Source organism: Panthera tigris, chromosome E3 (genome assembly GCF_018350195.1).
Source record: "Panthera tigris isolate Pti1 chromosome E3, P.tigris_Pti1_mat1.1, whole genome shotgun sequence".
NCBI classification, from domain to species: Eukaryota; Metazoa; Chordata; class Mammalia; order Carnivora; family Felidae; genus Panthera; species Panthera tigris.
In genome coordinates, this window is record NC_056675.1 from 17,017,371 (window position 1) to 17,031,337 (window position 13,967).

At 42.5% G+C, this 13,967-nt stretch overlaps 1 protein-coding gene across 5 annotated transcripts in view; it reads right to left on the reverse strand.

Moving 5' to 3' along the window:
* Nucleotides 1-1,886: 1,886 nt before the first annotated feature.
* LOC102966486 (integrin alpha-M) overlaps nt 1,887-13,967 on the reverse strand; it is a 43,147-nt gene continuing 31,066 nt past the window's right edge. For all 5 annotated transcript variants that reach the window (XM_007092188.2, XM_007092187.2, XM_007092189.2 and 2 more), the window contains 16 exons: nt 10,315-10,445; nt 10,057-10,220; nt 7,776-7,930; nt 7,547-7,678; nt 6,959-7,032; nt 6,601-6,742; nt 6,387-6,509; nt 5,763-5,842; nt 5,408-5,491; nt 4,986-5,061; nt 4,314-4,421; nt 4,045-4,128; nt 3,798-3,911; nt 3,610-3,711; nt 3,274-3,384; nt 1,887-2,849 (listed from right to left, as the gene is read on the reverse strand). In XM_007092188.2, coding sequence (XP_007092250.1) covers nt 2,781-2,849; nt 3,274-3,384; nt 3,610-3,711; nt 3,798-3,911; nt 4,045-4,128; nt 4,314-4,421; nt 4,986-5,061; nt 5,408-5,491; nt 5,763-5,842; nt 6,387-6,509; nt 6,601-6,742; nt 6,959-7,032; nt 7,547-7,678; nt 7,776-7,930; nt 10,057-10,220; nt 10,315-10,445 — 1,749 coding nt within the window. In that variant the 3' untranslated portion in view covers nt 1,887-2,780. The remainder of the gene's footprint in view (nt 2,850-3,273; nt 3,385-3,609; nt 3,712-3,797; nt 3,912-4,044; nt 4,129-4,313; nt 4,422-4,985; nt 5,062-5,407; nt 5,492-5,762; nt 5,843-6,386; nt 6,510-6,600; nt 6,743-6,958; nt 7,033-7,546; nt 7,679-7,775; nt 7,931-10,056; nt 10,221-10,314; nt 10,446-13,967) is intronic.

The following is a 13,967-nucleotide window of genomic DNA, read 5'->3' on the forward strand; positions in this document are numbered from 1 at the left end:
TGCACTTTGAATAAAATTAGAACTCCTCCACTCTGGCTTACAAAGTGCATCTGCCCAAGCTCTTGCCCACTCTCCAGCCCCATCTATGCTGTCCCCTGACTGGAACACTTCTGCCCCTACTTGATTCAGATGTTGCCTACTCTGGGGTCTCTTCCCAAACCTTCCCAAACAGGAAGATCCCTTCCCTCTTCCTATCACATCTGGAACAGACCTCCATCTGAGCAATGATTTTCTTGCATTTCTGTTAATCTAAACCATGATTTTCTTGTATTTTGATGAGCCCCATGAAATTGTCATTTTTCTCAACATGTTGGCACTTTCATATGGCTCACCTAATATTATTATAACAGCTAAATAAAAGTCACTCTCCTGACACTTAACTTGTACCTGCTGCATACCCATTCCTGACTGCCCCTGCTGCACACCCATTCCTCAAAAATCATCAGGACAGTAAAGGAGGAAAGCTTTGGAACCAGACAGACCAGATTTGAATCCCAGATCCATTCTAGTCTTATCTGTAATGACCTCAGGCCATTAGTGTGATCTCTCCAAGCCTCAGTTTTCTCATAAGTGAAATTCAGGTATATTAAATAGCAATGTTATTAACTAGCAAGTGGTGGCTACTTAGCAGGACTAGTGTGAGAATTAGGATACATGCTGAAGCCAGAGTTGTGGCTACTGCACTGACAAAGGTATGGGAGATGGGCACTGGGAGGAGGGAAGGCTACCTAGAAACAGCTATCAAAACTTTACCTGCACACACCCTTGGTAGCAAGTGCTGTTGGTGCCCTGCCCAGATCCCTGTGGACCTTGCCAGGGGAGCATAGCCTCATCAGTCAGACTTCCAACTAGCAGCACCTGTTATCTCTTTCTCTGACCACCAGAGCCCACTCTGTCCTCATTCAGGACAGGCCAGAAGTGCCAGAGAATTAATGACTCCCTTCCCCACCAAGAGCAGACCTCAGCCAATAACTGCAGAATTGGTGGACAGTTCTCTTGAACAACACAGGTTTGAATTGCACAGGTCCACTTTTATGTGGATTTTTTCCAATGAAGATACATATAGTACTGTAAATGTATTTTCTCTTCATTATGATTTTCTTTTTCTTAAATTTTTTTTAATCTTTATTTTAAATAGGCTCCATGCCCAACATGGAACTTGGACTCATGACCCTAAGGTCAGGAGTATCATGCTCTACTGATTGAGCCAGCCAGGCACCCCTTCCTTGTGATTTTCTTAATAACATTTTCTTTTCTCTAGCTTATTTTATTATAAGAATACATAAAATAATACAATATAATACATACAATATGTAAATTATGTGTTGGCTATTTATGTTATGTCAGTAAGACTTAGTAATTAAGTTTTTGGGGAGTCAAAAGTCATACATGGATTTTCAACTGTGTGAGGGGTCAGTGCCCCTAACCTCCGCGTTGTTCAAAGGTCAACTATACATATTTCATCTCTTTCTGTCTTCAAGTGGGACAATGTTGAGGTGTGCATTCTACACTGTCTCCCAGAAATCCCAGTAGGGTTATGCTCCAAGGGTTCAGAGTGGTCCCTCTTGAAAATGGATGACTTTCCTGAATGACTTTCCTTCCCAGCTCACATCCCTCCCCTATTTCTTGGGGCCACTGTTAAATAAACTTCTTTCACTCAAATTCTTATCTTGAGTTTGTTTCTGGGAGAACCCAAACTTCTGAGAATATACCCTATAAATTATCTTTACACATATGCAAAAATTACATATATTCAATTTATTAATTCATCATTGTTTGTAGTTGCGAGAGGTTGGAAATAATATACCGAAAAGAAACTGGTTAAATACATCATGATCTTTCCATACAATGGGATACTACACAGCTGTATAAAAGAATGAAAAAAAATACTTTATGTCTTGATATAAAACATCTAAGCCATATTGATGAATAAAGCAAGATGCAAAACAGTATAAATAACACCTATTACCATTTGTGTAAAAAAGCTTGTGTGTGTGTGTCTGCATATGCTTAAAATCTTTGTGAAGAAGACCCCAAAACACATAACCTTATAACCCCTTAGGAAGGACTTGAATGGCTAGGGGGACCAGGATGGAAGGGAAAATTTTCATCATTCATGCTTGGACAACTTTTGATTTTTGTTCTGTCGATGGGTTTACCCTTCCAAAAAATAAAAGTAATATTAAAATAATAAGTAAATGCATACATAAAAGGAGGTGCACCATTGCTCATTGGACCTTATGTAGCTCTAGTATGGAATGGAATGAGTGGACAGGCTCCTGGTGGCTAATCAGATCCTGGCTCCATCACAGCTCCTCCATGTGGTCTTGATCCAGCTGCAAAGCATCCTGCAGATATGTGTCCTCACCCATGAAAGAAGGTCTTGCTTCCTTCAGCAGGAACAGGATCTGTTACATTTCCCTTTATCTTCACCCACAAAATCTGCCATCACTTCTGTCCAGAGGAAGGCCCAATGGCACCTTCACCCATACACAAAGAAGCCTAAGCAATTCTCTTCTGCCTGAGAGGTTGTACTGACGGCACTCATCCCCATGCAAAAGACATCTGAGTCACACACAAAACTCATGCACATGCTTGCACACACACTTGCACAAACACACACACACATGAATGGAAACCCAAGCAGTTCTTTTTCGACTGAGATGTTACCACCCCACTCTCCTAATAGCGGAGTCTGCCCAACAGCCTGGGGACCTGCATGCTGGTCTAACCAGAATCCTACTTGCTGCAGGAGAGGCCACTCAATGGGGAAGGAGCTGTTACTGGGGCTGGGCATTGGGACCAGCTTCACTCATCATGTCCTTGTACTGCCGTTTGAAGAAGCCAAGCTGTGGAGGCAAAGACAGAGGAGTAAGGGCCACCAAAGTCAGGGAAGTGGTGAAGGCCATGCAGAACAGGAGGGGAGACCTAGGGGCCAGGAGGCACAAAGAATAATGTGACAGAGTATAAAGAGACCTGGGGAAAGTGGGGCAGAGAAAGAGATGGCTTTGATGTTAGAGTCAGGAAAGTGAAAATAAATAAAACATACAAGGAGAAGGATTAATCCTTACATAGTGGTCATTCTGTACCCGGGACCATTCTAAGTACACTACATATATATTAACCCAATTACCTTCACAAAGTAGTATTTATATTCTCATTTCATAGCTGAAGAAACTGAGACTCTGTGACTTGGTGTGAGTTGAACCCAATAATGAGCTGCTGAGTAAGAAGCAGTGAGGATAGAGGAGAGCAAACAGGAAGAGGGGATACCTTGTACAGTCCAGCGGTGATGAGGGCCAGAAGCACCAGCCCCCCCACTGAGCTGCCCACTATAAGTGGTACAGGGTTGTGCACTTCATTTGGCTCCACTTTGGTTTCTATCTGTAGCAGGGGGAGGGAGGGTACATCAGGGGAACCCCAAATTTCTAGGGGTTCCCCAGTCAGACCTTCTGCCCCCACTTAACCCAATGACTGGCCCCTCCCTCTGCCCTCACTCCTCCTCCCACTCCTCCTCCTCTGTCTCTTTCTAGCTCTTTACCCAGAGATCTCCACAAGCCCAGCCTCAATTCCTACCTCCAATAGTCCCTCTGTGCCAAAGATAGATACCTGGGCCCTCAGAAATGTCTCTTGTCCTGGAAGCAGGGCAAACTTCGAATCATCATACAAGACCTCTGCCGTGGTCACAACCTGAAGGTAGTTTGCTGAAGTCTACAGGAGAGAGTAGATTGAATCTGGACCCATGGGCCCTCTGAAATATCGTGTCCATGCCCAGCTGAGTCCTGTCCCTCACATACCTTGATATACCAGTCAAATGAGAGTTTGCCTTGGAGGGTAATGTTGACTTTTTCCTGGATGCTGAAGGATGAGATGTCACACTGGATTCTCTGGCAGACAGCAATGGAGCAGTTCTGGGGAAGGGAAGAAAGGGGAGAAGTGACTAAAGAAACTGGATGCGAAAATGCTCATGCACCCAGCCCACTCAGTTGACAGATGATATTGAGCATCAACAAGGGGACAGTGCTGGTTCTGGCTTATTCTTACCACCACTGGGGCCCTCTTAAGCTCTGCCATGAAGTCAGAGAGAGGGGGAGACTTCTCCGTGGTGTTGCATGTTCTGGAGAGGTTCTGAGGAAAAGAGACACCATGAGAATAGAGAGAAATGAGGGCTTGTGAATCCAGACTTAAGGAGGCTGAAATGGCCTAAGTCCAGGAAAAGGTCAAAGTGCCTCCAAAATAAAACAGAGATTTTAGGAAAGACCAGGGCTATGGAGGGAGGAGTTAGGACACTTCTCAAGCCCAGCTAGGCTTACCTGGGAAAGGGTGACCTGGAGGTTGTCCCACACAGCCACCTGGTTCAGCTTGATAGGCACCCAGAAGACCACACTGATGGGGAGGCTCCTCTGTCCCAAGTTGTTGACCTGCACAGTGGGAAGAAGGCAGTGGACTTCAGAGCTCTGGCCTTTCCACTTACACCAGCAACTAGAATCAGCCTTCCCACTCCTGACACCCCAGTACACTTAAATAAGGCCTCACAGACCCAAGCAGCCTGCCTCTTGATGCTTTCTGGGATGCAGTAAATTGTAGCACTTAAACACACATTCAAGACCCAGATAGGTTGGTAATAAGTGGTGTCTCTTCCACTTACTAGTGGGGACACTTTGGCCATGTTCTGTTAACTTCTCTGAGCCTCAGTTTCTCCATCTGTGAACTGGAGATAATGATAGTGCCTCCTTCAAAGACTCATTGTAAGGATAAAATGAGGTGTGTGTGTGTGTGTGTGTGTGTGTGTGTGTGCGCGCGCGCGCGTATGTGTGTGCGTGTGTGTGTGTGTGTGTGTGGTTCTGTGTGTATAGGGTGAAAGTAAACTTGGAACAGAGCCCAGAACATAGTAGGCACCTGAGGCATGTATCCCATCATTATTTCCCATTATTGCATTCCCAGCACATTGATTTCCCTCCCTGTCATCCTTCTCAGCTCCCCACCTCATACTGGTGCTTTATAATGTGGCTGGTCTTCTCTGAGGCTATGAAGTTGAGATATTTGGTGGAGACTTCATGGCTGATGGGAGAAAGAAGAAAGTACAGGAGGTGTCAGGACATCAGAGGTGTCCTGAGAAGGAGTCTTGGACTAAGTATGTAAGGGAGTGAACAAGTACATGGGTAATGCTGCCCTGAGAAGGTGCCAGTGGGGCGGTAAGCAGGGGGGATGTGTGTCAGACACACAGGATGTGCTAGCTTGGGTTACACACACACATATGCACACAGGCACAAATACACCCCCAGGCACATATAAACTAGACACATATACACAGGCACTCATGTGCATAGACTCACACACACAAATACACAATGGGTCATGTCCAGCATAATGGTAAAGGCAGAGCTAAAGCCCTAGAAGCCAGCACCTGGTGACCACCACGAAGACAGTGTATTTCACAGGCAACTCCAGCTGGAATTCGGTTTTGTTGGTCTTAGTTGTGTTGTTCTCACTAAAGGGAAACAGAGAGCTTTCCTGTGTATATTTCCACTAAATTATAATCTCTGTAACGGCAGGAACCACAGCTGTCTTGTCCATCACTGTCTCACCAGCACTGGGCACAATGCCTGGCACATGGTGAGTGCTCAGTTGGTATTTATTGAATGAATGAATGAATGAATAAATAACTGACTAAGCTGAGGAGAGAACCAGTGGGGAGAGGGCAGTGGTCCATCCTGGGCAGGGGGTTGGGGGCTCAAAGGGGTAAGATAGGCACAGCACACCTGGTCACATTGGCCTTGAGTAGTAGTCTGTTTCCAAAGAAAGCATCAGATTCCACACCAAATGTGATATTAAAGGTGATCTGGAGTTAGAGAGAGGAGAGATAGTGAAAAGAATAGAAGAAACAACTTAAATGTCTATCAACTAAAGAATGGATAAATAAAATGTGGTGCTTCCATACAACAGGATACTATGCAACAGTAAAAAGAAATAAAATATTGATAGATGCTGCAAATATACATGATCCTTGAAAACATGACTACATACAATATAATCCCATTTATATGAAGTGTCCAGAATAGGTGAACCTAGAGACAGAAAATACATTAGTGGTTGCCTAGAGCTTGGAGAAATGAGAGGACTAGAGTTGATGGCTGAGGAGAGCAGCGTCTTTTCTCGAGGTAATAAAATATTCTAAAATTGATCATGGTGATGAATATGTAACTCTGTGAACATACTAAAAAGCCACCCAATTGTCTGCTTGAAATAGGTAAATTGTATGGTATATGAATTGTATCTCAGTAAAGCTATTTTTCAAAACAAAAAAGGAGCCTCTACTTTTAAAAAATAAGAAAAGCATTCAGAAAAAGGCAAAAGAGAAAGGGAGAGGGGGACAGCAGCCCGACCTCTGAGTAGTTTGGGAAGATGGGGTGGCTTATGTTGCAGCTGCTATTCTTCAAAGCCTCTGGCCCATTGGTGGAGTCTTCAGACTCACAAGTCAGGCGCCATGGTCGCTGTGAGCGCTGCTTCTGGAAGGCAAGGGAGACAAAGATGGTGATGTGAACCAGAACCTGTGGGGACAAGGAAAGCAAAGTCAGAGCCTGAGAAGGATTTGACTACCTGGGTCACTGACTTCCTCCTATAGGACAGGCCAGGTGGGTAGAAGAAGGTAACTTGAGTCCTGTAGGAGTCCTCGCCCTGGTTTCTCACAGTCACTGTCACATTCAGGTCTCGGGGACCACCCACCACCAGGGTATCCAGACTGTGGAAAGAACAAGCCAGGCCGTGAGACGCTGAGGCCCTCCATGTGGCAAGTCTACTCTGGTGGCACAGACTCTTGGAGAGAGAAGACAGTGGATGGGGCAACCACACAAACACCTCCAAAGCAGCTGCTCTGTTCCAGGCTCCCTCAGAGGCCAAAACAGAGCACCAGGTTGTGGTGCAGATTTTCAGGTAGCAGTGAGGAAAAGAAACTCACCCCATAAAAGTGAAGGTGATGCTGAGGTCATCATGGCAAATGTTGTCACTGCCACAATTCTGCTCAAAAGGAAACTACAAAAAAAAAAAATAAAGTATGATGAAAGAAAAGGAAAGAATAAAATGAAACAATAAAATATTGAGCTAGAGTGTATTATGCTAAGTAAAATAGGTCAATCAGAGAAAGACAAATACCATATGATTTCACTTATATGTGGAACTTAAAAAAAACAGATGAGCATATGGGAAGGGGATGGGGAGAGAAGAGAGAGAAACAAATCACAAGAGAATCTTAATGACAGAGAATAAACTGAGGGTTGATGGAGGGAAGTGAGTGGGAGATGGACTAGAAGGGTCATGGGTATTAAGGAGGGAACTTGTTGTGATGAGCACTGGATGTTGTATGTAAGTGATGAATCACTCAATTCTACTCCTGAAACCAATATTGCACTGTATGTTAACTAAAATTTAATTCAAAATAAAATAAAATATTGAAATAAAATTATGTGAAATGAAATAAAATGTTCTTCAACAATCTTGGCCTCTGGTGTCTTCCATGACCCTGAAGGACCCCAACTCCAGAACTCACCAAAGCTGTGAAGAGTCTCTGAGCATCCACAGCCAGCACTGGCTGGAGGTTCCCGAATAAGGACAAGGGTTTCCCCACCAGAGAGAAGTTGAAGTGCAGGATGATGGGGTTCACTGAATCCTCTACACAATACTGAGAGATAGTAGGGGGTTTGAGGGTTTGCCCTCCTTAGATTCCCAAACCCACCCCATGCATGGAGGACCCAGGAGTGTGGCCAACCCTTGCTCACCGGTAACAGTAGCTTTAGGGTCTCACATTCTTGATTCAGCCTCAAGATTCTTGTCTGTCTGCGTGTGCTGTTCTTTGTCTCATCAAAGACAACTCGGGGATGTGGGAGAGTTGGGTCCAGAGCCAAGTCATATGTGATGTTGCTCTGAATCTCTCCTGAAGGGGCAGGGCAGCATGGTAGTGAGGATCCCAGCTTTGGAGTCAGACAAGCATGAGTTTGAGGCCCAGCTCTACTTTGGGCATGCTACCTGACCTCTTTGAGTCTCCATTCCTTATTTTTTTTTAATTTTTTTAAATTTGTATATTTATTTTGAAAGAGAGAGAGAGAACACAAGGGAGGGGCGGAGAGAGGGAGAGAGAGAATACGAAGCAGGTTCCATGCTGTCAGCACAGAGCCAGCTGGTTCGAACTCACAAACCTTGATATCATGACCTGAGCCAAAGTCAAGAGTTGGATGCTTAACCGACTAAGCCACCCAGGCACCCTGTCCATTCTTTATTTTCAAGTTGAGGAAGATAATTGTACCTTCTCAGTGGTGAAAATGAAATGAAATGAAATAGTGTCTATAAAGCATTTATCACAGTCCTGCCACACAGAAAGTACTCAAAAAATAGTAGCTGTTCTGTTACATACTAGAAAACTAAGTATATTTTTCTGGTCGCTTTTAACTTCTTTCTCTTCGTCATTGGCATTCAGTAACTTGTGCCTTGGAATGGTACAATGTATGTCATACACATTGGTATAATGTACTATGGTATGGTTTCCTTTATATTTATCTTGCTTTGTTTTGGCAGAGAATCTTGATGTCTTTCATTAGTTTAAAAAAAATTGTTACTGGGAAACCTGGGTGGCTCAGTCAGTTAAGAGTATAACTCTTGATTTTGACTCAGGTCATGATTTCACATGAGCCCCACTTCAGGCTTATACTGACAGCTTGGAGTCTGCTTGGGATTCTCTCTCTCCTCTCTGCCTCTCCCCCTGCTTGTTCTCTCTCTCTCTCTCTCTCTCTCTCTCTCTCTCTCTCTCAAAATAAGTAAATAATTTTAAATAAAAAAAGAAAAGATTTTCCCTCTATTTTGTTGCTTCTTTCTTATTCTCTCTTCTTTCAATTTCAAATTACATGTTTATTAAATTTTTCACCATGCTCCATATGTCTTACCATTTTTTTCTGTATTTTTCATCCTCTTTTCACTGTGTGTTAATCTAAATACTCTCAATTGATTTACCTTCCAGTTCACTAATTCTTTGTTCCACTTTGAACCTACTATCAAATCTATTTATTGAATTCTTAATTTAAGTCAGGGTATTTTTCAGTTCTATAGTTTCCATTTTACTCTATTTTATGAATTCCAGGTCTTTTCTGAAGTTCTCCATCATTTTCTCTTTTTTTCTTGAAGATATTAACTGTAGTTGTTTTTTAGATTCCTAATAACTCCAATTTCTGAATCACCTGTGGGTCTATTTCTATTGTCTATTGTTTCTCTTAGTTGCTGGTCTGAATAGACATTGTTCCAATAGAAAGACCAAGTTGCTTACCAATACCCCTCTCAAATTTCTGTTTCTCCAGCACTAGGGAGCTGAACTTCTATACAACTCTTTGGCTGCTGTCTTCTACTGAGTTTCTTAGAGTATTGATCTAGACATACATTGCTGAGGAAGTCCGCCTATGACTTGAGAGGAATTTATATGTAGGTTTCGGGGCACCTTCTACATGATTCTCTACTCTCCAACACTTTTATATTAATGTCTAGCCATGCAAGCTGCCCCAAACTGACTACTGTCTCCTCAGCCTAGTAAGATTACTGTTAGAAACCTAATTTTATTCCCTCATTTCTCTCTAGTACCATCATTACAATTCCCCCACACCCAGCACAATGCCACTCTTTCAGATTAGAGACAAGGAGAAGTCAAGTTAGTTGTGATAAAATGCCATGCCTAAATGTTTTCTGAATTTGTGTTTAGCTTCATCAACCCAACCTGCCCTTTAAATGAGTTATCTCTTGACTTAAAAAAAAATCCTGGTTAGTTCACAGATGTGGGGCCATTGTTTCTCTGGAGAACTGAGAGAATAAAGGAGTGCCACATGCTCACTTCTGGTGAGGTTTTCTGGGCCTCTGTACCCAGTCAGGGAACTGTCTTCTCACTCCAGCCAAGCTTCGAAAAGGCTGTAGAAGCCTGTGGAAGTTTGCTCTGGACTGCCAGAAGGCTGGGAAGACTGCACTGGGCCACCCATCAATATCTCCAGTTATTTAACTCTTTCAGACTTACCTACCCAGCCTCACCTTCTCTTAGCCTGTCCCGTGTATTCTTGCGGACATGAAGGCAAACTCTAACCTCCCCAGCAGTCTGACCTTTCACCACCTTTGCACGGCACTCAAACACATTCCTTGCCACTTCTTTGGGTGTGAACTCCATGGTAACCTCAAGTCTCAGCACAGGCTGGGATCTGTAGGGACACCAGAGGACCATCAGGGGCCTTCAGACAGCAAAGCCACTCCTGAAAGGGAAGATATTTGGTGTGCTATAAAAGAATTTCTTACCTAAGCAGCAGTACATGGCCTTGGGCTCCTATAGCCAGGTCCACCAGTCCATCCATTGTGAGGTCCTGGCCCCCACTCAGTGACTGACCAAAATATTGGAGTGTGGGGGAGAGCTGGGAGCCTTCAATCCGCTGAAGGTAGAAAAGAGGAGAGAAAGGGAGTGGGAAAGAATAGGGAAGTGTGTAACTCGGTTACCCAGAGTGACCCAAGAGGACAGATTGTCTGGGTTCCACTCAAGTCTCATCTCTTATAACTTCTCAGGGAATTAGAGCAACCATTCAGCTTTAGACCACAGCCTTGAGATGATACCCAAAGTTTCCATCAATCACCTAGGTTTTCCAGGACAAAGTTTTACAGGAAAGAAATGACAGGGGCACCTGGGTGGTTTAATGTCCAACACTTGATTTTGGCTCAGGTCAAGATCTCACAGTTCGTGGGACTGAACCCCACGCCAGGCTCTGTGGTGACCATGTGGAGCCTGTTTGACATTCTCTCTCCCTCTCCCTCTGCCCCTCCCCTGCTCATGTTCTCTCTCTCTCTCTCTCTCTCTCTCTCTCAAAATGATGAAACATATTTAAAAAACTTTTAAAAAAAGGAAAGAAGTGACATAGCATGCTATTTGACTCACCTAATATCATTGACATGTCAAAATAATGCAAACACTGAATATCGATCTACCAAAATTCTCATATAAATGTAAGGAGTGGGGCAAAGAGGTGAAAGGGCCGAGGGGGCAAGCCCTCTGAAAGAGAGCTCACCTCTCATAGAGGGAAGTCAATGCTAAAATAAAAGTCAAGAAGCAGCAAAATAATCATCTTATTGGGGAGTATAGATAATAATTGAAAAATCTGAAATAAAGTTTCCTCAAGAGAAGGGAAAATGAAGAGGAAGTTGCAGTGTGAGTGTGGTGATTGTTATTTTTCATAATGAAATATAAGAACAATTTTTACTCTTTAATCTATGTGCAAGAATAACACTGAAAGAACAACCAAATAAAAAGAAAATTTAAAAGTGATCTTGTCATGTACTTAATGCCACTGAATTGTACACTTAAAATGGTTAAAATGAAAACTTTTATGTAATATATATTTTACCATATTTTTTACAAATTTTGTTAACTGAAAGGAAGGATGAGGAAGCATGGGATGCTGGGTATATGCTATATCTAAATCTAAATGGTGCTGACTTGGGTTCACAGATATGTGAAAATTCATCACTTAAGATTTATGTGTTTAGTGTATGTATATTATACCTCAACGTTTTTTGAGAAAAATTTATTGTATTCTGTTTGGAGGAAGTTTTGTTTTGTGATTAGCTATAAAGTAAAATTACACAGTTGGGAGATCCACAGCATATTTACTTATCCAAACACTGACCAACCTTATCCTCAATCATAAGGAAAAAAGCAAGTAAAAAAATACATACAGTAGAAAAGGATAAGATCGTAAACAGTAGAAAAGGATAAGATAATCCTTTTGGCATTTGTTTTTAATTCCTGGGTCTGTGGGGTGTGTGTGTGTGTGTGTGTGTGTGTGTGTACATATAAAGCACCCTCCCCTTACCTTTGTTTTCCTTTGCAAAGTGAGTTATGATGCAGATAAGGAGAGGGAACTAGGGTTTTCACCGTTTACTTTAGATTAATAAATTTATACAAGCATGTCAAGGTTTTATAATAAAATAAAGTAAAATCAGAGCCTTCACACTGCATTGACACAGGGAAGCAACAGGTGTCAGTGAAAAGAGGCCTAATTACAATATTCATACAATTGTGTGTAGAAAAAGGCTCCCTGGTGCAGAGAGAAGTGGGTAAGGCAGTGCTTCTTATCCCTGGCATCAACTAACAAGTGTCTTAAAAATACTGGGGCCTGCATCTCATTCTATTCCATTTATATGAAATTCTAGAATGGGCAAAACTCATTTATGGTGGAAAATAATCAGGACAGTGCTTTCCTCTGGAATGGAGTGGGGTCAGAAATTAACTGGAAAGGGGCATGAGGGAACTTTCTGGAGTGGTGATTATATTCTATATCTTGATAGGGGTGTGGGTTACACATGTGTATGCATTTATCAAAATCACTGAGTGGCAAAGGATTTGCATATTTCCTGTCTGTAAACTTTATCCTAAAAACAACAGTAAGCAAATATTGAATTCTAGTTAATGATAAACATACTGAACTATTTAGGGGCATTGCAACTTATTTTGAATTAGAATTTTAAAATTCATTAAAAATAAGATGGACAATGGCACTGGGTGGCTTAGTCAGTTAAGCATATGACTCTTGGTTTTGGCTCAGGTCATGATCTCATAATTTGTGAGTTCAAACCCCATGTCAGGCTCCACGCTGACAGCACAGAACCTGCTTGGGATTCTCTCTCTCTCTTTCTCTCTGCCCTTCTCCTGCTCATGCAAACACACTCTCTAAACAAATAAACTTTTTTTAAAAAGTAGTTTAAAACAACAAGATGGACTGATGGATGGATAGAAGTAGGATGAATAAAAGGTTTGATCTGTGATAACATAAATTTAGTCAAATGTTCATTGTAGATTCTAGGTTGTAAATATATGGGTGTTCATTGTACAATTCCTTCACTTTGTTGTGAATTTGAAATTTTTCTAAATAGTGCTGGAAAACTCTACTGATAGCTGGCACATTGCCCCAGACCAATTAAACTGGAGCTCTTATTAGCAGAGCCCAGGCATCTGTGCCTTTTAAGACCTTAAAGTAATTTTATTTTTTTACTGTTTATTTTTTTTTTTTGAGAGACAGAGACAGAGTATGAATGAGGGAGGGGCAGAGAGAGAGAGGGAGACACATAATCCAAAGCAGTCTCCAGGCTCTGAGCTGTCAACACACAGCCCAATGCAGGGCTTGAACCCACAAACCGTGAGATCATGATCTGAACTGAAGTCGGACACTTAGCCAACTGAGCCATCTAGGTGTCCCAAGGCCTTCAAGTAATTTTAATGCGTTCATAAGATTGAAACTCTGGTGTGAGGGATTTGGTAGAACCGATGGGGGACAGAGAGAAAAAGAACATAAGAAAAAGGTAAGGCTGGAAAAAAGTCAGAGATCCAAGGGTAGAAGACCAGATGGCCTCAGCTGGCAGTGGTGGGAGAGAACCAGACTCTGGGATCCCTCCAAACAGTGGGTTCCATCTAGCAAGAAGCAAGGATCCATTTTAGAGAGGAAACCAGTTGTGGTGACCAAGATTTCAGGTGACCAACCATCAAGATGGACTACATAATTTGCAGGACCCAGTACCAAAAAAAAAAACAAAAAACAAAAAACAAACAAAATGCAGAGCATTAACCAAGTGCAGGGCCCTTCTGTGTGGCTGTATAGGTCACAAACCCATGAAGATGTAGTCCTGTAGGGTGACCAGCTGTAGGGGTTTCCTGAGATTCAAGACTTTGAGCACTAAAACTGGGACAGATCTGAACAAACCAGGAATACTGGTCACTCTACCAAGATTGAGATTCAGAAGAAAGGAAAGCCTGCATCCCAACACTCCCAGCCAACCACTTACCACCTCTAAGCCTTAATCTCCTCATCTGTGAAGAGGAGGTGATTGTGCCCCCATGCACCTCCTATAGTTGTGGTAAGAATTTCTATGAAGTGTGTTATTATTTTTGAAGATTCTAAAAATCCAGT